General features: G+C 38.0%; 1 protein-coding gene across 2 annotated transcripts in view; it reads right to left on the reverse strand.

The window, feature by feature from the left end:
* The window catches only part of SLC1A1 (solute carrier family 1 member 1), a 60,085-nt gene that overhangs the window by 5,570 nt on the left and 30,138 nt on the right, over positions 1-24,377 (reverse strand). For both annotated transcript variants that reach the window (XM_031610460.2, XM_090132233.1), the window contains exons 3-10: positions 17,258-17,350; positions 15,755-15,869; positions 13,748-13,790; positions 12,329-12,436; positions 9,598-9,782; positions 7,503-7,610; positions 968-1,090; positions 244-438 (exon numbers count right to left, since the gene is read on the reverse strand). In XM_031610460.2, coding sequence (XP_031466320.1) covers positions 244-438; positions 968-1,090; positions 7,503-7,610; positions 9,598-9,782; positions 12,329-12,436; positions 13,748-13,790; positions 15,755-15,869; positions 17,258-17,350 — 970 coding nt within the window. The remainder of the gene's footprint in view (positions 1-243; positions 439-967; positions 1,091-7,502; positions 7,611-9,597; positions 9,783-12,328; positions 12,437-13,747; positions 13,791-15,754; positions 15,870-17,257; positions 17,351-24,377) is intronic.

Raw genomic sequence — 24,377 nt, forward strand, 5'->3', positions numbered from 1 at the left:
TTGAGTCATTAATGGCAGTATCCAGAACAATGCTGCACATCCTGGCCCATCCCACCTCCTCATCAGGTCACATAGGCAAGGTCATAGAATAAGAAAAGACAATGTTTCTGGATTTTACTATGGTTTGAATGATAGTTTCAACTTTTTCCATGAGCTATCCAAAGTAAATGTAGAATTCATTAAAAAAAAAAAAAAAAAGCAACAGCACAACATCAACAAAATATGTGATAAGTTTAGTCTTACCTAATGGTAACTATCTGGCCAACATCTAGTTCCAAATCATTCAGTTGTGCAATAAATACAGCTGCTACTGCCTCGTAGAGAGCTGTGCCATCCATGTTGATGGTAGCTCCAACTGGAAGTACAAATCTGGTAATTCTTTTGTCAATGAAGTTTTTTTCTTCTGCACAGCGGAAGGTGACAGGCAAAGTTGCTGAACTGGCATGTAAATAAACACAAAAAGTAAATGCAAGTAGGGGTGTACCATATCCTTTACCTTCCCTTTTTCTGAGAGCCTGATTTGCTCTAAAAAACAAATGGAGATCTACATCAGATAGGAAGGCTGCGTTATGACACTTAAGAGTTGAATTTTAAAGCAGTGTAAGCTTTGCTCTTTCTTCTAATTGTAGGAGGAAATAACAAAGTCTTAATTAAACATTAAAATATTAATTATGTCTGTAACTTTGAAATAGACTAAACTCTAGATTTGTGAGTAATGAATAGCAAAAAATCTATTTCCTGAAGATATGTTGCAAAGGGCAGATTCTAGTTTTATAAAAGGCCAGCAGAGCTTCACTGCAATCTGTACTGCCATTTTGGGTGCTGCAGAAATGTAGCATTTCAACTTCTATGGAATTTACAATTGTCCAGGTGAAATCAGGTTATCTAACAAAGTGGTAATAAAATCAGAGCACAAATAATGCAATTACTACTAAGAACATTATAGAAGATAAATCTTTTTGTTTACCTGGAAGAAATCATGAGGGCTGTCAGAAGTGCCTGAGCCATCCCCATGGCAAATCGAAAAGGATTTTTCCTTACTATTATTAGGTAGATCAGAGGCAGAATTATAGTGGAATGGATTGCAAGTCTGGAAAAGAAGATGAACTAATTAAACATATTGAGTTATTTAGATTTATGATTTAAAATTTTACGATTTAGAGAGTAAGACTGACAAAAAAAAAAAAAAAGAGGTTCTTTCACTTTTTTGTGAAGATATTACTATTTGTATCTCTTTCCAAAGTACAGCAAGGATTGATCAATACACTTGAAATACTTTTAAACTGCTGAAGTTAAGAAAAGTAAAGTAACAAGTAATATTTAAACCAATATGCATACAGTGATTTTAAATATGATAAAACATTTATGGTTTTATTACACTGGCTCTATATACAAAACTGACGTAGGATGGAGGAGCCAATGAGGAAAGATGTGCTGCTAGACCTTGTACTAGCAAACAAGGAAGCATTGATTGGAAATGTGAAGGCTGGGGGCATCCTTGGTTACAGTGACCACACCATTGTGGAATTCCGTATCCTGTGAGAAGGAAGTGGAGCAATAAATAAGATCACAACCCGGGACTTCAGGAGAGCTAACTTTGACCTGTCCACAGACCACACTGGAAGAATTTAATGGGAATGGGCCCTAGAAGAAAAAGGAGTCCAAGAGAGTTCATTAAACTTCAAGGAACACTTTCTCCAGTCTCAAGAATGATGCATCCCTATAAACAAGAAATCAAGAAAAAGGGACAGGAGACCTGCATGGATCAACAAGTAATTCCTGACAAAACTCAAACATAAGCATAAGCTGTACAGGAGAATAGGTGGAAGTAGGGCCAAGACACTTGGGATGAACATACCGATGCTGTCAGAATATGCAGAAATACAACAAAGAAGGCTAAGGCCCATTTGGAATTGAATCTGGCTAGGGATGTTAAGGGCAAGAAGGAAGAAAGTCTGGAAAAAGAAGACTTTCCCTAGACTGAGAAATATTGGGCTAGGGTTCACTTATGCAAATTTGACATCCACAAGTATGTGGGCCTTGATGAGATGTACTCACGAGTGCTAAGTGGAGCTAGTAGATATCACCTTTGGGTGGGGGTCAGAAGAACAGAGCCCCTTTGCTTCTGTAAGAGCAAAGTAAGTCCAAGACTGCCTCATGAGGCAGAAAGTGTACGATCTATGATGCTAGATAACATAAAATCATAGAATCACAGAGTGGCTTGGGATGGAAGGGACCTCAAGGGCCTTCAAACTCCAACCCCCCCATCACAAGCAGGGCCACCAATCTTCATATCTAATACCAGACCAGGCTGCCCAGGCCTCATCTGACCTGGCCTTGAACACCTCCAGGGATGGGGCACACACAACTTCTCTGGGCAGCCAGTTCCAGTATCTCACCCCTCTCTTGGTAAAGAACTTCCCACTGATATCCAACCTAAACCTTCCCTTCTTCAACTTAAAACCATTTTCCCATGTCCTGCCATTATCTACCCTTGAAAATCCTTGTAACAAGCACCCCAGGGTCCTGAAGGAGTTAGCTGGTGTGCTTGCCAAGTCACTTTCCATCACATTTGAGAAGTTATGATTGTCGGATGAAGTCCTCAGTGACTGGAAAAAGGGAAACATCACTCCCATTTTTTAAGAAAGGAAGAATGGAAGACCTGGCGATCTACAGGCCAGTAAGCCTCATGTCTCTGCCTGGGAAGATCATGCAGCAGATACTCCTGGAAGTCATGTTAAGGCACATATGAGATGAGGAGGTGACTTAAGACAGCCAGTACAGCATCACAAAGGGCAGATCATGACTGACCAATCTGGCAGACTTCTATGACATGGTTTAATAGGCATGGTAGTGATGGGTTAGCAGTTGACTAGATGATCTCAGTGGTCTTTTCCAGTCTTAATGATTCTACGATTCTATGATTTCACAATAAGATGGAGTGATGGGATCTGTGGACAGAAAAGGAGTAACTGGTGTTGTCTACCCAGACTTCTTCAAGACCTTTGACATGGTTTTGCACCACAACCTTGTCTCTAAATTGGAAAGAGATGGATTTGAAGCATGGACTATTTGATGGATGAAGAATTGATTGTATTGTCACACCCTGAGGGTTGTGTTCAATGGCTCTATGTTCAGGTAGAAACTAGTCATCAGTGGCACTCCCAGGAGGTCTGTTTTGGGACCAATCCTCTCTACCATCTGTACCACTGACATAGATAGTGAAATCAAAGTCATTCAAGCAAGTTTACAGATGACACTAAGCTGAGTTGTGCAGCTGATACAATAGAAGGAAGGGATGCCATCTAGGGTCATCTGAAGAATCTTGATAAGGGGGTCCATGAAAACTTAATCAGGTTCAACAAAATATTGTACTTGGGTTGGAGCATTCCCAGATATGTGTGCAGACTGGGAGAAGAACTTACTGAGAACAATCCTATGGAGAAGGACTTGTGGGTCCTTGTGTATGAAAAGCTAGACATGAGCCAGTGTGCACTTGCAGTCTGGAAGGCCAACTGTGTACTGGGCTGTAACAAAGGAAGAGTTGCCTGCAAGGCATGGGAGGTGACTGCCCCCATATACTCTGTTCTTGTGAGGCCTCATCTGAAGTACTGAATCCAGCTCTGGGGCCCCCAGTACAGGAAAAACATGGAGCTGTTGGAGTGGAACCACTGGAGGGCCACAAAGATTATCAGAGTGCTGAAGCATCTCTCTTCAGCCAGGCTGACAAAGCTGGGATTGTTCAGCATAGAGAACTGGGTCCAGTATTGTTTATCTTATTCATCAGAGACTTGGATGAAAGCATAGAGTGCATCCTCAACAAGTCTGTTGATGATGCAAAGCTGGGAAGAGGGCTGAAGACTGTGCTACCATTCACAAGGATCTCAACAGGTTAGAGAGATGGGTGGAGAGGAGTCTCTTGAAATTCTATACAGGCAATTACATTCTACATCTGGGGAGGAATAATCCCATGCACAAGTACAGGCTGGGGGCTGGTCTACTGGAAAGTAGCCCTGCAGAGAAGGACCTGTGAATTCTGCTTGACATCAAGTTGACCACGAGCTAGTAATGTGCCCTAGTGCTCAGCAAAGCCAATAGTATACTAGATTACACCAGAAAGAGTACTGCCAGCAGATCAAGTGAGGTAAATCACCTCCTCCATCAGCTCGGGTGAAGTCTCACCTAGAGTACTGTAGCCAGTACTGGATTCCCTAGTAAAAGAGAGACACACAACTTCTGGAGTGAGTCCAATAAAGTTCTATGAAAGTCATCAACGGGACTGGAGCATGCAAGGAAAGATAGAGGCATCTGGGCCACTACAGCATGGAGAAGAAAAGGCTCAGAAGGTACTTGATCAATGTGCGTAAGTATCTGAAAGAGAGGTATTAAGAGAATGGGGCTAGAGTCTTCAGAGTGGTGCCAAGAAAACAAGAGGCAATGGGAACAAACTGAAACACAGGAAGTTCATCTGAACATGAGGAAAATCTACTGTGCAGGTAGCCAAGCACTGGAAGGGAATGCCCAGAGAAGATATATAGTCTGCTTCCCTGGAGATATTATTCAAAAGCTATCTGGACACAATCCTGGATAACATGCTCTAGGGTACTCCACTTGAGAAGGGAGGTTCGACTAGATGATCTCAAAGTTTCCTTCCAATCTCAACCAGTCTTTTATTCTGTGATATTTCAGACACTAAAAATGAAATACATATCTTTCTACCATCTTTCATGTTGCAAGGTGCTGAAATACTGTCTTTTGAAACAATTACTTTTCATAATGAATTAATTCTGTTGACATGCAAAATATCAAACTGTCCTCTTGGCTTTATACATTACTCAGGTTTATTTGCTTGGATATTGAGTGTGTCTTAATTTGTGAGTATTAACATTAAAAGTAAACAGTCTGCTACGAGTATATTTGAAACAAAATGTACAGAAAACATTGTGCAATATTTTCTGTGTTCAAAGGTCACAAATTATGGCAACATCAGCCCTTCTTGATGATAAGTTATCATAGCATGGAAATACAAAGCCCAGAATTGTGGCACATATGACCTTTGCTTTTTCTGTCCTCACAAGATGTTCCTGTGAACAGTACTATGTTGTAATAACACTTTATGATTTTAGAGTATTTGATAAAGACAGAAATACATCATGGTACTACTATCTGTTCTGCCAACATAGGCAATTAACAAAGCTGTGGCTACAGTATAGAAATCCTCAACTCCATAAAAAACAAACAAACAACAACAACAACAATCACACCACCTTGAAATCTAGCTATACATCCTGTATTCACAAAAGGGTTTATTCAGTGAAGTGTAAATACGAGCACACAATATGTATCAATAAAATTTTGTTTAAAAGTTACCGTATGAAACCTATTGATTCATACAATGGTGCCTGAGAACAAACTGAATTCTTCAGAACATAGAAAAAAATATATAGACATGAATGCTGTTGGGTGTCTTAACAAAAATGCTGATGAAAAACTTTTCAAGTAATATTTATTTCCAGAAACATAATTTCCAAACAAACTTTTAAAAGTATTTTTTAAATTTTAGATTCCCTTTACTACTGCCAGCATGAACTTGGCATTACCCAAAGCAATGTTTGTGCATATTACTTTCAATACCACAGATTATCATGAAAAAAAAAAATATATATATATATAGAAGTAATATTTATTTGCATGTATGAAATGCAACTGACAGCAGGAAGCAGAAGTTTTTGTTTCTCAGATTGACATACTTTACAGCACTCAAGAAATGTATCTGCCTTGCTGCTTTCAGATGAGACAAACAAACAGATGAGATTGCTTGCTGTAGCTTCCTTGTTTTCTTAATACCTCAGACTGAGAGACCTTGACAAATGTAGTATGCCTCCTACTTTGATTTTTCTCCTCTGTGACTGCTAACACATCCTGATTATGACACTGCTATGATAAAAAATTGACAGGCTGAAGATACTTACTGGCCAACTGGAGCAAAGGCATTAAAGCAGACATGTCCAACCTGGGGCATGCAGGCTGTGTGCAGCCTAGCCCAGCCATCCAGCAGCTGCCCTCTGCCCTGCAACATCATGGCAGTGGCTCATCCCCACTAAACAGCCTGGTACAGCCCCAAGCACGCACCCATTGTTCAGCAACAAGCAAACATTAAATGGAAACTTAAATAAACCAGCATTATGTGTAATAAAAACATAAATTGCACTCATCTCTGTAACATTTTGAAAAAGTGGTGATTCACTGATATTTTTAAAGCTTCTTAGGAAGTCGTACATGTCAACTGATCTTTCAAAATGCTGGCTTACGCTTAAATGTAAACACAACAACTTTGAATTAAATATTATTATCTAGCAGAAAATTATGCAGAAAAGAGATCCTTCTTTGATTTTTTTTATGGATTTATTGTATTTAAAATTAATATATTCCCCTTCTCTTTCTTTGATTGTCAGAAAGCCTGTGAATGACTTTTGAAGAGAACAGCATGTATATGTACAAAGAAGGGAGATAGAAGCTATTGAACAGCTTTGGATAGAGCTTATAGACAAAACATGAATAAGTTATTAGTATAGTGAAGGAATTGTAGGAGTGAATGCTAAGGCAGTGAACCAAGGCAGCCTAGAAGTTATGCTTCACTGAACTGAAAATAGCAATTTAAATGCATTTGATTTACTGGGACCATAATAATCATTAATCTTTCCAAAGAGGTGTTTTGTTTTGGTTTGGTTTGGTTTTTTTTGGTAGTAGTAATGTTCTTCAGAGGTATATAATGTTCTAGTATTACAATCTAAATCACTCAGAGCAGTTTAGCTGCCCCTTCTCAATTTTCAAATCTGCAAAAGGTTTTCTGTCAGTGCCTCCACCTTGTATTGCTCTCCACAGTCAGAGGTCTACAGAAAGAATAGCAAAGATGTTTTGATGTTTGGCTACGTTATGCAGTTAACAACTGCTGGTTTTGCACCTTCACCAGCTACTTTTGTGTTGAAGATGAACTAACAGCATGATCTGTCAATATCAGCAACCTGCTCTGTGTCTAGGTGAGAGGTGCTCAAAGTCACTTGGGCTTAGCATAATTTACTGAGTAGTGCATTCACAATGCATTTGTATAGGGCAGCAGAACTGATACACTGTGGGTTCTGAGGTCCCATACTGATTCCCAACTTCATACTGATATTTCTGTATGTTCAGTGGCCTAGAAAGCCCTTATTAGTCATATTTCACATCCTTAATCTTTCCCAAATTCTAGTTTCTAAAAGAAACATTTCTACTTTCAAAAATGCAATGACATAATCTGTTCCAGCATCAAGGTGAGAAGATAGTAATGAATACAACAATAGCTAAAAAAAAGACACTCATTTTTTAAAACAAATCATAATTTTCATTGTTGGGAATTTTTGTATTTGACCTAGAAGGCATTGGTTATTGTGGATAATTAAACTGTAATCAACTGAATTCCCAAAATTGTATATATTTAATATCATTTTTAGAATATGACATACCCACTTAATACCGTAGCCATATAAAGACCCAGTTTACGAAAGATTTCCCAGTCCTCAACTTCTATTATCTTCCCAGCAATTAAAAACACAATACCAACTGGCATATACCTAGAGAGCAAAAATAGAACAATTAAAAATCTATTCTCAGAAACACTTCATGCTCATCAAATAATAATGTCTTGTGCAGTGTAACTTTTTAAAACAGTTTGAAGAATTCCCTTTGATACTGTATTATACATCTGATTTTACTCGCTTGAAGCAAAATTACATTAGAGGTGAAGAAAAAGTACTGAGAAAGAATAAATTTAATTCTGTGTGTAGTCTAACAAACACTGCATGGCGTGTTGTCGCAGAATACACAGAAGTTGGGAAAAGGAGTGAGTTTTGTCCTACTGTACAAAATGAGTGTTATAACCTTACTTGAAAGTGGACGTTTTCAGGGCTGAAGCCAAAGTGCTCTCTGAAATCACAGAGATGTGAAAGGTCTCCTGGTCTTCCAGGAGTTGCCCTGTAGCACTAGACAACATGTGTGAATCACTTGCATAAGGGAATGATTTTAATATGCTGGGATAGCACATAATCAGTGCGTTTCCTGGTGGAGGGTTTCTTTCCACAGGGAGTGCACAGAGCCATTTGTAGCATTAATGAACAGCTGCATGGGCGGTGGCCTGCAGCAGACAGATTGAAGGCAAAATCAAAGGGCTTACACTAGCTCCAGCTCTGCTTCATTCCTTTTAGCACCACAGAGCAGGCTATGACACAGACAAGATGACAATTTCCAATTAATCTATAAATTTGTGAATTTATGAAAACTATACGTTTAAAATTTTTAATTGCTAATTTATAAAAATGTCTGTGCTTTACCTCATGAATGAAGTAGTACTTTCCCCCTGTAATGGGGGATGCAAATGTAGATTCCCAGTTTCTGCTGAGCTCTGAAAGGGTGAAAGCAGAACTAGTTCCTCACACTGTCAGTGTCCAAGGTTACCTTATTTACAGCAGCAGCTCTCATACTTCTAGAGACATACGAAGCCTATAGCTACTAACTTGGGCACATGAAAAACAAAGGATAGTCAGCATATGGAGAGAAACCTGTATCTGTATCCTGTGCTAACTCTAGAGCATTGTTAGCTGCAGAGTGAAGCAGCCTATCCCCCAGGGCTTTAACTCAGCTGGGAACCGGATGAGCTGTATAGCTCAGAGCAAGCTGCAGAGATAAAACTACATCTCTCTAAATGTAGGCAGAAATGTGCAGCTAAGCTTTCAGTATGCTTACTGTTTTGCAGAAAGTTCAGTGCGCTGGAACAGGGAGAAAATCCATGAAAGGAAGAGATCTGCTAAGCTACTTTCAGAGTGAAACAGGCAAGAATGAGCAGAGAACCATAGTAAAATGGCACAATGTGCTTGCATGTAGGATCAAAATCTGGAAAGAACAGAGTGATGCTCATCCTGTAATTGTGATCTGCTCAACAACTACTGTAGAGAGTTTTGTTAATTGCTGATGAAGTCCAATCAAATACTATCAGATGATTTGCTGCACTTTCTTTATTTCTGTCCAGGAACATTATGTGAGAATATTTTGAGAATGTTATCTCACAAAGCCTACAAAGTAAATGATGCCAACTGTATCTTGCATATCACTGCAAATTTTGCTCAGTTGTGTGGCTTGTACATTAATTTATATTTCTAAATGAACTTAACTCCAAGAACAGTTACCCTGTGAACACAATAGGGAATAGTGTTCAAGATTGAGGAGGCCATGTGGGTACTGATGCTTCTAAAGCCCTCCAATAATCAGCACAGTTGCACCAGTTGCAGTCTTGATATGATCTTCCAGTGAGAACGTCTGAAAAACTTGTGTACTAGCGGCATTGTTCTTTTAGTATATAGTAAGTGGAAGCCTTGTTTCTAGTTTCCTGAAAAGGATCAAAATATGTAGAATGAAACTGCTTACCAGCCTTCCTTTAAAGCTGCTTGCTGAAAAGCACATATACAAAAGCAAACATGAAGTATAAGTCCACTCCTATATTTTCACTTAAAGGCAAAATTTACTTAAAGAAGTTGTTAGAAAATGCCAGTATGTCCTTGGACTTACCACATAATTATCTGAACTATCCTCATTGTAGCTTCATTCAGTGCATTGAAAAAATCCACTAGAACTTGTCCTTTGTCTCCCATTTTCCCAATAACCATTCCAAAAACAAGACAAAAGACGATCAAGCCAAGAACATTGATGCCATCAGAATACATGCCCACGATCTTATATTCTTGAGTTTTGTTCTATATTTCAGATTCAAGAGAGAAAAGTTACAACCTGAAAACACTGAGTTTAAAGTGTTCTTAAATGAAAACACAGTTAGGTCTTTCAAAAGACATAGAGCTTTACCCCAGTCACTCTACTCTGGGAGCCTTTAAAAGTTGTGTATTTTAGAGCTATGTAACAATCCAACCAAATCTTAGGTGAGAGTAAAGCAACTTTCTACAGACTTCTGACACAAATAATAACAAGGTCCTGGTATACTCTGTCATGCCTTCAGTATATTCAAGACTTAATTCCTGCTATGGGGAACTAAACCAAACTGACATAGAATCCTTGTGGTCACTTCTAAGCAAGTCAAGGTCTTTTGCCCAGATTTATTAAAACAGTCAATTTTGTCAGAACTGGAACGATGCTGTCCAATTTTGCCTAGTTAGAAATTTATTTTTCAGCTGAAATCAGTGAAATTGCATAATTTATAGAAGAATCAGAAGCATATCACATAAAAAACATGCTAACTAGGTAGGCATTTGCACACTCCTCTGTGTAATGTTCATATATGAAAGACAGAATTGTTTACTGCATTCAAGATTTAATTCATGTCCTTTCATATAGCCCATATTCTCATGATCTTAATACATATGAGATGAAATTTGGAAAAGGTACAGTAAAAAGAACACTGACCTGCTATTGTTCACAGTTCTGTGTTTACAGTATATTGAATTCCTTTCTTACTGTCCTCTAACGTAATTAAAGGATTTAGAAACGTTCAAAACCCATAAGCATTTCAGACCTCAAATCAGAGACTTGCTAGACATCTTCTTTACTTTTGTCTTTTTTTTTTTTTTTTTTTTTTATAATAGCAAGCTATTATATAACAAATGTTTTCTATTTCGTTTTCCATTTCAAAAAAAATTATTATGATTTTCTGTTCATTTCTTTCTGGGATACTCAGTTACTTCACTGCTGCTTAAGCACCTTCTGCTGATATATATACAGCCTTCCAATAATAAGTGTTCTCCTTAATTTCTGAGCAAGTTGACAATTAATTTGCATATACATTTAATGGAGTATATAAATCCACTATTTTCTTATATAGTATACTAACTTAATATTGCCTATTTACCAGTGGAGCCCTCACATTTTCTTAAACCTATTTGAAGATCCTCAGAATCACCACTAGAACTTACTTACTTCATTTTATGCCATTCCTAAAATATATCTATGTACCATCACAGAATCACAGAACCACAGAATGGCCGGGGTTGGAAGGGATCATGAATCTCCAACCCCCCTGCCACATGCAGGGCTGCCAATCTTCACATTAAATACTAGACCAGGCTGTCCAGGGCCCCATCCAATCTGGCCTTGAACACCTCTAGGGATGGAGCACCCACAACCTCCCTGGGCAGCCTGTTCCAGCACCTTACCACTCTCTCTGTAAAGAATTTCTCCCTGACATCCAACCTAAATCTTCCCTCCCTCAACTTAAAACTGTTTCCCCTTGTCCTGCAGTTATCAACCCTATCAAAGAATTGATTGCCCTTCTGTTTGTAGGCTCCCTTTAGGTACTGAAAGGCTACAATGAGGTCACCCCATAGCCTTCTTTTCTCCAGGCTGAACAAGCCCAGCTCCCTCAGCCTATCTTCATAGGGGAGGTGCTTCAGGCCCCTGATCATCTTTGTGGCTCTACTCTGGACCCTCTCCAATAACTCTCTGTCTTTCTTGTACTGGGGGTGCCAGACTTGGACACAGTACTCCAGATGGGGCCTCACAAGAGCAGAGTAGAGGGGGACAATCACCTCCCTGTCCCTGCTGGCCACCCCCCTTTTGATGGAGCCCAGGATACCATCTGCTTTCCAAGCCACAAGGGCACATTGCTGGCTCATGTTAAGTTTTTCATCTATCAAGATCCCCAGGTCCTTCTCCACTTCTCCACAGGGCTGCTCTCAAGGACCGCTCCTTCCAGTCTATAGCGATGCCTGGGATTCCCCTGGCCCAAGTGCAAAACTTCATACTTTGCCATGTTGAACTTCATCAGGTTCACCTGGGCCCACCTTTCAAGCCTGTTGAGGTCCCTCTGAATGGCATCCCTTCCTTCTACTGTGTCAACCGCATGTCAACTATGTCCTTACTTATCTCAGTCACCAGCTTCAATATCAGTACTTTAACTGAGCTCCTAAAAAAGATGGAGATTGTCTTTTACATGGTCTAATAATGATAGGGCAAGAAGGAACATTTTAAACCTAAAAGAAGGGAGATAAAGATTAGATATTAGGAGGATATTCTTTACTCACAGAACAGTGAAGCATTGGCACAGGCTGCCTAGAGAAGCTGTGGATGCCCCATCCCCAGAAACGTGAAAGGCCAGGTTGGATGAGTCCTGGGCAGCCTGATCTAGTGAATGGCAACTTTGCTCATGACAAGTGGGTTGGAACTGAATAGTCTTTAATACCCCTTCCAACCCAAGCCATCCTATGGTTCTATGATAACAACTACATCAAATTTAATCTATATTCTTCCTTCTCACTTCCCATATTACTATGAAATATAACAATAAAGGTCGCACCTCCAAAACTTCAGCTGTCGTAGCAGTTGTAACGAGTTCTTCTGTAAATGTGGAGCTATTTTTATCCACACCAGTAGTAGCTTCCACTTTTTCACGTTTGGTTTTATACTGAAAAAGTTGATTCAAAAACAGAAGATGTGATTTAGAAATATGAGGAAACTGAAGAACAAAGGCATAGCTGCCCACTAAAAATAAGGGGAAAATGAAGCAAACTGACATACACATACATTATTTCCCAATTAATGTCAGCCACCATTTTCTTTTTTCTTTGGATTCTGTGTATGAAACAAGTGATTTGCAGTAATCTGCTATCAATTCTGCTCTCCAGATTTTTAGGCATCTAGTGCATCTGCTGCAGTCTTGCAGGGGATGAGACATAGCTCCAGTCAAAGACAAAGGGATTTTTTGCTGAGACAACTAGTATGGAAAGAATCACTGACAGCCACTCTAGAAATGGTCTGTTGTGCTGATGCACCTGATTCAACCCACGCTTTCATCTTCTACACCAATGGAGCAGGTTTGGCAGTCTCACTGTCTATAAAGAATGCTTACAGCATCCCACTATCAGGATAGTAACACCAATATTGCTATTATGTGGCCTGTAAAAAGATGAACTGCTTTTGTTTTTTTCTAAAAGGTTTAGTACAGGGTTTTATAGTTCAACGAGGCACAAGATTTTGCCCTTAAAGTTGTTAACATATGAAATAATCTGCATGGAGAATATTCGTAAACTGGAAGACACTCAGTGTTGTGAGCAGAAGGACAGTTAATATCATTTTCTGATGGGAAAAGCAAACTACTTCACATACAAACTTCAGAGTAACTGGTAGGTAGCCACTGGAGAAGACAAAAAGGAAAAACAGAGACAATCACAAAATACAGATGGATATATTTATGGATAAAGATGACTGAATTTGAAGTAAGACTATACAGACAAGGGTTTCCTTTTCCATCTTCCAAATCTCACTGCTACCAAAAGAGATGTCTCCTTTCCCTCAAGATCAATCATCAGTTCTAGAAATGGACATCAGATGTGAGATAAAGTGGTGTGAGGGCTTAGTTACACAGATTTAATCAATAACAGAGAATTTTTAACAACTAGGAAGTAAATTTTCATGACATGGTTCTTGTAATTCTGCCTGTCCCAGAATGAAAAAATGTATTAACACAATGGCTGATTTCTGCATTCAAGTCTAGAAAGGATATTTTTGCAAAGGCTGATCCAGAGCTGACAACAGAGTATTTATCAAAATGAAAACAAAACCAAGATGTCTTTAAAAAAGTATTTCTATGGGAGACTAAGTTAATCCTGGCCTTCTAAGAATTCTCGTATTACATAATTTTGGGGGGACATAAAAGAAAAAAATTCATAGTCAGCAATGAAAATTATAGTAACAAAAAAAGAGTATTTAAACTTACCTGTTGAAAACAGGCCTGGACAAGATTTTCTGGGAACATATTCCTATTTTAAAAAGTAGAGGTAATTTAACATTAGACTACAAACACTATTTATCTAAATAAAGTGATAAAATCTGCTGTTTGACAGATCAAATTGTGCTTCTTTATCCAGAGAAAAATGTAGTTTGCACTAACAGATTCGGTTCTGAAAAATCAAAGATTTGGGACTTCTAATGATCAGTCTGTTTCTGTACTTTGAATTTGAGTTTATTTTTCAACATTTTTCTGTTTGCTAGCTACTACACTTTTTTTTTTCTTTTTTTTTTTCTTCCTGCTGTGTCTCCTCCACCAATTGCCACCAAGGTATACAGGAGACAGTTTGAAGTCTTTCAGGTGACTTGTAAAATGTCTATTGGAGAAAAAGAATATGGAAGCACCACATATTTAGTGTTCTATTGTAGTTTTGAAATCATAAATTAATCTTGATGATAAAAGATTTCCATTTGTTATTCCAACTTCAATTTTTCACTGAAAAGTTAGAAAATTAGATCAGAAGCAATGCAACCCAGTTGCATGCCTCCTTTTCAGTGCCCGATTTCAATATTCAGACAAAACGGGTGTTTATTGAATAACCAACCTCGTACAGAGAAAGTCCTTTCCATAATGCAGGAGAATTTTTTATGTCTATTTAATATCTTGTACCAACTCTTTGGCTTTATTTTTCAAGTTTTTAAAGCAAAATTTAATTGAAAGCAAGAGTAGTTTTTACAAGCTTGGGATTTTCACCAGTCTTTACATGACAGTTTGAATTTGGATCTTAAATCTGATTAATAAGTAGAAAAAATAATTGTAATTCCCTTTAAACAGAATTTTAGATCTCAACTGTAACTCCTAATTTACAGTCTTACATTTGTTTACTATAAAATGTAGTAAAAACCCAAAGTAGTCTAAATTATGGTTCACTCTGCTTCTTGTTATAGAAGGATGTTTTTATGCAATGATTTTCATCAGCTCTTTTAATGTGCATGGACATATTAATGTGGAAGTTACTGGTAAGAGACTGCATTTGGTTTTCTTAAGCAGTTGATCACACAGTGCCCCAATTTATTCCTGCTGCAAATGACCACAAGGAATTAAGCGAACCTTCCAAGGAACTGCAGGATGAGATAGAAGCTGGGACAACTGTGGATTGTCACATGTTGGCTATGGGGTTGAGATCTGTTCATGCCAAAGTGGTATACCTTGATCTGTGCTGGGACAGATGCACCAGAGGGCCAGAAATATTTGCTATTAAATACAATTATTTCAAGACATGTACACCTATATATGGCTGTAAATGTAGGTATAACAAATGTCAAACAACTGTGAATCTGGAGTTGTATCTACAAATGTCAGTCTCATTTCATGAAATTAAGAATGCTAAGAAGGTCACTTTTAAATAGAATGCAGTTAATCTTATTGATAGATTACATAAAAATTCTAGAGAGTAGGAATAGCAATATAGAATAGAGACCAGTGGCAGTTGGAAAAAAAATAATCCTCAGAAACATTTGTGAAGAAACAGTGAGTACTTAGCCACTAGTACTGTTTTTATTGATTTTACCAAATTCCTAAAACAAATTACAATTTGTTGAGTTCCAATCAATCCTGAAAATCTGCTCAAATCTTTTCCAGAATTTTCTAGGGGATGCTTTATTCTAACCATTTTACATATCTATTTTATACCAGGACATTACAGAGAAAAAGACTTCTGGTAAGGTTCCCTTAGAAAATGTTGATGCAACATATTTTAGCAAACCACTTGAGAATTGCTCTAAAATGTCAAACCTGCTAGCAAACAAGTTATTCTCTCCTTATTCATTCCAACATCATTGGAAAGCATGTTTATTGTATTATGCATTATGACTTTTTAATTATTTGTTATTTATTATTATTATTTATTATTTATATGTTTTTAATTATTATGATAGTAAACAACTTTATCATTATTCCATATACCAAAACATGGAAATAACAACAAAAACTCACCTGATCAGATCCAGCATGGCATCAACAGTACTGACTTCCGGGGTGCTGCCCACTCTGTCCATTTCATCTGCTGTTTGAGGTACTCCAGGTTTAATGGTCACAACTAAGACAATCCCTACAGAAGGAGAACCAGGGGAAGAGCTCACACTGCAAGCAGAGGCACTGGTGCCTCTTGCTAATGTAAAGAATCCTGTATAGCAAATTCTTCATGAGTTAAATTCATCAAATTCTATTTGTTTCAGTAAAACTAGTCGATAGCTAGTAATGTATAATGTATATACATCTATAATGTAACATAAGAAACATATGTTTCACTTTGAAACAGAATAAAATAAAAATTTCTGGGCAGGAAATCTGGGGCCTAACCTTGTGACTACAGAAATCAAGAACTAATCTTTCACTATCATTAGTGGTTTCATTTTAGGCATTTTTAAAGTTACATGAAATACGAGTCTTTTCCAGATGTACACTTTTGTTTGTTTGTTTGTTTTTTAATCCAAACAAACCAAAAGTAAATCAAACTACTAAATCTCACTGCAGCAGGGACAAGGCATCTGGATGTTCTTCAACAAGATATAAGTAAAACTTTCTAATGACAGCCATGAATAAAAGCAGAATTGCATTTGTGTAACTTTGTACAGTAAAACAAGTTGTCTAGTTTAATCCCTCTTCCAGGGCTGGGACAATTCCGAAGTGAGATCCATGTACAACATGTCCATTTTTATTAAGCCTTCCTCACTGTGTAATCATTTGTAATTTCCAGACAGGTGAGATACTCTCCAAACCAGTGACATTTTATTCTCTATAATGTAACATCAAGGAATGATTCAAGTCTGATACGTCTGCATGTGATTTTTTTTTCTATTGTTAAATATTGCTTTGCTTTACCACCAGACAACATAGAATGCACATATTGTCCTTCAAATAACTATACAACAGTTTATTTTCAGTGAGAGATACGGTGATATCTATGCACAGTATTCACTCAGGCTCATCAGAACACAATGATAAGTCATAAGTGACATGGCAGCTGACAGCAGAAAGTTTAATTCTATTTCCTATTTAAAAACACAGCCTGAAGATGTCTAATTATGTAAGTATATAAGATTTCAAGGTTTCTTGTAGGGAATGAACTTTCTGTAAGAGATACAGACTTCAGAGTTGTTGAGGTGGAGCCTGGCACTGGCAGAGAAGGTAGCAACATTTTAAGAAGGGAACGGAGTGACAAGGACAGCAATATTTTCTCTCACTTTTTCAGGCAGAAAATACAGATAATATTTTCTTGCATCTGAGAATCTATCATACTGCTACTGAGGAAACACAGATCCACTATGAATAGCAGGACTAAATTTTCCTTGCATCTGGCTACAAGTGTGTATAATGATGTCTGCATAATTCCTGTCTCTCTTCACCAGGCCGTCTCGGCAAATTAGTACTGTCACAGTACTGTATACTTCTAATTAGGCAATGCTGAGAATTTTAACATATAAGCATCACAGGTACCTAGTATTACAGCAATGACTGTAGTGCAGAAGTAATATATGACCGCTCGCAAACCAATCTTTCCTGAAACGCTGGAATCCAAAGCAGCAACTCCTGAAAAATAAAACCACAAAACAAAATGCTAAAAAAATAATCTAAGAAGAAATTTAATACTTTTGTAGAGGCTTAATTCTTTTCAGTAAATATTCCCTTATTCTAGATATTCCTTAACCATTAATTGCCAGTTGCATTTCTGAAGAATCACTGTAACAAGCATTTGCTTCTGCTTCTTCGCAGTGGTTTACTGGATTTTTCTAGGACAGGCAATGAGTATTTTCTGATTCCTTGATATTGTTGAGGAATTAGACTTCTTTTTAATGAAATTACATTGCAATCTATTTGTATAGTCACTTAAATAATAAGTTCACTTTTATCAAATCCGTAATGTTTCAGTTTTAAAACTAAAGGCAGAAGGAAGGGAGCTGCTGAGAGCTGTTGTCACAGGCTGTTCAAAGGCACAAACAGACATGCATGTCAGGCTTATTCCTACCAGGTTTGCCTGTGTTAACAAGTTTAGTTATTTTTTTTTTTTTAAACTAAGTTTCTTCTGCAGGTGGGCAGTACCCACTCTTCACTGGGAAATGAGGGCAGCTTTTGTTAAAGGAGGCAGGGAAAGTGCTGCTTGAGAAAAGTGTTGCTCTGAGGTCAGTTTAGCTTCTGGCAAAAAAAAAATATTATAAAAGACTGCTTGGGAAATACCTTTTAATTGTTTAGAAGTTTTACAGTAGTGTCTGTAGGCATACAATTCAATAACCTGGGTAAAATGAGCATTGCAATTGTAAAACTTGACTGTCTATAATCAAACTAGTTAATAATTCACTACTATATTTTTATTACACATTTGTGATCCTTCTATATTTTTATGTTTATTGAGTCAGATTATCAAAGAGTGGCCAGATTCTCTTTTATAGGAAAGCAAAAATACCATGAGGATATTTAGTCTCAGAGATGCATAACTTCACATTAAGAACGAAGTTTCAGAAGCAATGGAGGAAAGCACTGAAGATTTCCAATGATAAACTTTTTGATCTTTGAGCTGAGAAGGGATTGCAGCAAGCATACTTTAACTGTGTGTTAAAACCTGTTTCAAAAGATATACTACAGCAGTAACAACTTCTGTCTAGAGCATTCATATAATGTCTTACTTGTACTGTTAATTGTTATTGAAAATGCAAACAACCCTGGGAGGGGAGAATGAATGTTATTTGGGGTGAAGATGATATTGGTGTTTTTCACAGACAATGTAGATTGATTGATTGCAGAAAAACTGCATATATATGCAGAAACCGTGATGTAAAGACTGTCACACTTGCACAGCAAATAGTAATTTTTAAAAATGTATTAGAATTGCAATGGAACACAGATCAGTGCACAGAAAAAAGCACTGCCACAGCTATTATAGCTGTCAGCACTGAGCTTGTTTGAGGTGCAAACAACACAGTGGACATACAATCAGGGCCATCATTTTCATTTCTCACATTGGTAATTAGGTAAAACCAAGTGGAAAGGAGGATATTGACATTGTGGTGAGCTAAGCTGTGGCAATTATGATAATAAGAAGTCTTGAGATTAATAATAATAAATAATGGGTTCTGTGGACAATAGAAGAACTGATTTCAATGATTGTCCATGCTGAAACTTTTCACATCTTCTCTATTAACTTAGAAGATTTTACATCGTGTATAAAGAAGAGCAAACTGTTACTGTTATTTTATAATAAATAATTGATTTCTAAACTCAAGCTCGCTGTATATACTGTCAGTATTGATTAGATAGCCAGCAGAAGTAAGATAATACTCTTCTCACAAGCAGGATTTCTTCACAAAGCATGCTTTACAATATTATGCCTGATAGTCTGGCTGAGCGAGCCTACAGCCTAATAATCATGCAGGGTTATTTTCCCTGGAGTACTCACTTATAAGGATTCTACAATTAGCAAGATATCAATTGACAGCAATTCTACTGGCTCCAAATGAAATCCTTAGCAAACTATTATATTCACTAGAGGTACAAAGGCATAATTAAGAGTAATCTCTGCCCCTGTATTTTTGAACTGGATAATGATTCTGTTAGTGAGTGAGCTCTTCTACAATCTAGGTTGTGCTTACACTGCCATGTTGGTGCTGTTTTCCTAGAAGCTATAAAAACACGCAAATAGTTCAGGCAGACATGACTAAGTACAAGTATGCTTTTAGTATGACAGGTGTGGGATTTTTTAGGAAGACAGCTGTATTCTGCAACAAAACTGCATTCAGGATTATAATTGCATTTGGGAATGAAGTAGCATCCATTCTGCACGAGTTTATTTTGTTCACGTATAGAAAAACACAATATATAAAAGTAGCTGTTTTTCTTGACATATCTCACTGCCATGAGTGAGTAATTGACAGTATTTTATAATTGATGATTACTGGGGCTTCTTCTCAAACCAATTAAGAATATAATTTCAATTGAAAACACATCATGGCTTTGTAATTTATTTGCAAGTAACTGAACAATTTGATGAGAACAAACAAAATATACAGCTGACTTAGCCCATATGAAAATTTCTTCCTCTAATTAAGATGGCACATGCCCTACTCAAAAAGGAAAGCCTGAAGTGCTGTAAATAAAGACTACAAAACAACTATAGCTAACATTTTTGTATATACTGTGGATTGTCACTAAACTTTTACATCTATTTAATTTCAACTTTCCCTCCCTTGACCTATCCCTGAGTTTTATATTGTTTAAGTAGATTTCAGAAGATTGACTGTAAATATAATTTACAGAATTTTATTATGTACAATGGATTCTCCTTCAAACTTGGGGATTTCAAAATTATTGTATTTCAAACTAGTTCCTTAAATTTTTGTTCAATAGATATTTTAATTTAACCACAGACACTGAAGCATGGAATGCAATTTTGTGGCTATAAAACAAGTCTTAAGAGAGATGATCACAAAGGTAATTAACTGATTTTAAAATCCATTAGTCTATCTAAATCTTATCTATATGATTTCAGTAGAACAGATTAAAAGCTTTAATAACTGAAGGCAAAGTTGGAAATTAATTGCCTGATCTCCTGCACCTCAGCTTCTGTGTTGTCTATGTCTCCAACTCAAAATTATCTGTGTTGGTTTTATCTCTTTTTCTTCCCCCAGTGTTATCTACTTTACAAAACATAACGATTGTAAAAAATTTTAAAAAAAATAAAATTAAATTAAAAAAAAAGGAAACAAAGAGTGAAATGAATTCTCTCTTATCTTCTCTTTCTTGTTCTAGAACCTCAAGATCCAACCAAAATCAAATGTTGCACTGCCTATCAATCTTATTTAAGAAAAGAATGAGAAAAATTACGCAAATAATAATCATTTTGTCTGACAGGGTATTAGAACCAAAACACAATAGGAATAAGGGAGTTACAGGAACCTCAACTGAACAAGAGAGGCATGCACTTTGAATATTATATGCAGATATTCTGTGATTTGGAAGTGAACAGGGTTGCATTAAATACTAGAAACAAACCCAAGGCTCTTCTGATTTCTAGTGCTTATAATCATGCCAGATGCCTAAGGGATAATACTTGCATCCCTAAGAGTTTGACATACAATTGTAGACTTGCCCTAATAAAGCACAAGGGCTTATGCTTCCAGATATTCTTTACCCATACAGCATATGAAACTGCATATATTGGTCGGTGTTGTGATTTTCTCTGTTCAACAGCAACAATCATACATTGTCACTTAGCCTTTTTTTTCTGCTCTAAAAATTCCAATGTCATCTCCTGCAGTACTTCCTAGCTGTTACCACAGCTTCTAATAAGGCCAGAAGAAATCAAATGAAGATCAGCAGAAGCTGACAGAATCTGTTCCTTTCACCATATCACTTCATCTCCACAACACATTAATCATTAAGTATAATTAGCTGGGCTGCTTATCTCCTTTTGTCAACAGCACTTATTATCAAGATGTGAGCTTTCCCTGTACAGAGATCAATACCACTTGTCCAGCTCCTAGCACTGTTGGCAGGCCTTTCTCTTTGAACGTTACTGAGTGCTGGAATGAAAAGTCCAGCTAAAGGGCTTTCATAGAGTTGCCAGACACATCATAGCTTCTTTCTTGACACTTCTATTTTTTTCCTCTCTTTCATAGCTAATAATATCTACATTAAGAAATAACTGAAATCTGGCAGACATCAGCTTGTATACAGTTCTCTCAGATTACCAATATATAGTTCACTATTGTAACAAAAATATGGAAACAAATGATCCCAAGGAGTAGAATGCTATAGCTTTTACACCTTCTCATCTATAACTCAGAAGGTGATTAAAGAACGAAATGTAAAATTGTTTCCAATTGACTTGAGTCTTATTACTTTAACTGAAGGATTCCAAATGCTAGAAGACTCAATAAAGAATTCTAAACATCTCACAAAATTCCACCTTTTAATTTCTCTCTTCTCCTGTCTTCATCACTTGTTTTGGGTCCCTCACTACATGAAAGACATAAGAGGCTCTGGAGCATGTCCAGAGAAAGGCAACAAAGCTAGTCTTATGAAGAATGGCTGAGGAAAATGGGATTGTTTAATCTGAAAGAGGATCAGGGGAGACCTTATAGCACTCTACAACAACCTGAAAGGAGGTTGTGAGGAGGTGGGGATCAGCCTCTTCTTCTGCAAAACTAGTGATAGAATTAGAGGGAATGGCCTCAAGTTGTGCCACAGGAGCTTCAGGCTGTGTATTAGGACAAATCTCTCCTCAGAAAATGTGGTTTGGTGCTGGGACAGGCTGTCCAGGGAGGTAGTGGAGTCACCATCCCTGGAAGTGTACAAGAAACATTTAGATGTTGTACTAAGGGACATGTTTTAACGGGGAAATATTGGTGGTAGGTGGATGGTTGGACTGGATGATCTTGGAGGTCTTTTCCAACGTTGGTGATTCTATGATTCTATGATTTTCTCCCTTTTTCAAAAACTTCCTGTGCTCTATTGCCCTACATGATGATGTCATCAATGTATTGCAGGTGCTCAGAAGCTTCACCCTGCTCCACTGCAGTCTGGATTAGCCTATTGCAGATTGTTGGGCTACATTTCCACTCATGGGGTAAACAGTTCCAGGTATTTTGAACATCCCTTCCAGTGAAGGCAAACTGTGACCTGCATTTTGCTGCCAAAAGAATGGAGAAGAATGCATTGGTAATGTCAGTTGTGGCATGTCACCAGGCTGCCTTTGACTCCAGTTCACATTGAAGTTCTAGCACATCCAGCACAGCAGCACTTAACAGCAGTGTAACTTCATTCAGGCCATGATAGCCCACTGTCAGCCTCCACTCTCCACTGACTTTTCATACTGGTCATATGGAGCTGTTGAAGGGTGAGCAAGTGTTACTGTTCATTCCTTGGCTCTCAAGTTGACAGATCAGCTTATGAATGGGAATCAGTGAGGCCCAGTTAGTGTAATACTGATGCCTGTGCACTAGCAACTGGCACCTGCTGTTATTCTAGTTGCAGCAACCCCACAATGGAAGGGTCCTCAGTAAAGGATGGGTAAGGCAGACATATGCCTAATGTTCTCTGTCTCCAAAGCAGCATCTCCAAAAGCCCATTGATACACATTTGGGTCCTTGAAATACCTTCTCCTAGTGTAGACTACACCAAGGATGCATGATGCCTCTGTGCCAGACACAATAGGATGCTTTTGCCAGACTTTTCCAGTAAGGCTCACTTCAGCCTCCAGCACAGTCCGCTCTTTAGAACCCCCTCCAACAACACTCCAGAAATGCAGATAGCTTCTGTCCCTTCTTGATTCGATGGCATTAGGATGCACTGCAGACCAGTGCCTACCAGAGCCTCATACTCCTGTGGTTCCGGTTCTGATGTGCCAGGCCATCTAATCCACACAGTCTAACACACTCAGTTGTTCCCTACCTCCCCCTGGCTGGAGGCAGGGCCCCTCTAATTCTGATTACTGCATCCAACACTCATTTCTCATGGATGTACAGCGAAAGACCAATTATCAAAATCAGAACATTTATAGTGTCAAGTGGAGCAGTGATTCTCATTGAGGAACCCTTACTTGTGATTAACCTTCTTTGTAATTCACTTACCTATGTCTGTAGGACTGAGGTGGGTTTTCTATCCCACATCCTCATATCATCTTCATGACCACATAGTTAAAAGTATAAGGTGGCACATGGTGTATACTCATTGTTAACTCTCACTTGAGCAGGAAGATCACAAGGACATCTGCTTCTAATAGCTGAGATGTTGGCTCATACATGTGGAAAGTAGGATGCAGGATTTCTAAATTACTGGACCTCATAGTCAAACTTATCAAGCTTGTTGAGCATCTAGAGTTTGATGGACATTCTCTCTACAGCTGAAAGACACAGGCCCACGTGGAGGAGGTGAAATATTCTTCATACTCTTGATGAATGGCAACCAAGACACTCACTTGGGATCTCTTATCATCTTTCCACCTCATTGCTGCCAGTGTACTGGCAGACATTTCTGGTGCAATTCCTGTGAGTTTCTGCCACATAACTGGTGAACACCTAGCTCTTTTGGGATCACGGATTGTATGAGGATCATCAGGCACAAATACATTATCATACAGCATCTTCACCACAGCCAATAATCTGGGTATCTCTGGTATCTCCAGATAACTTCTTCAGCAGTGATCCATTTAATTAGATTAGGCATCACATTTTCTTTGAAAGGATATCTCTCCCTCATGGTTGTAAGGATTCACTTCCAGGGGGTGCAAGCCTGATCATCCCTTTTGCCAATTGTTCTGTTAATGACTGGGTCTTCAGCGAGAGATTCCAGATGGCAGGCTTCACTGCCCTCCAGACTCCCACTATAGGCTCCATTGTCTCAGCACTGGCGCTACCAGGTGACAACACTTTCATTTGGATATCGGCTAAAATCTTGTTGCATGTCTTAGGTCTCAGTCAGTATCATGATTTTATGGTTTTTCATCAGTTTTCCACATCATAACAACATGCAGTGTGGTGGAAATTAAACAGTTACTCCTGCAGTTCTATGGATTGTCAATATTTCCAGTCGCTTGGTCTCAGAAGAGAAGAATGAACTATTACTC

This window comes from Phasianus colchicus, chromosome Z (genome assembly GCF_987193195.1).
Source record: "Phasianus colchicus chromosome Z, bPhaCol1.hap1.1, whole genome shotgun sequence".
Classification (NCBI taxonomy): Eukaryota; Metazoa; Chordata; class Aves; order Galliformes; family Phasianidae; genus Phasianus; species Phasianus colchicus.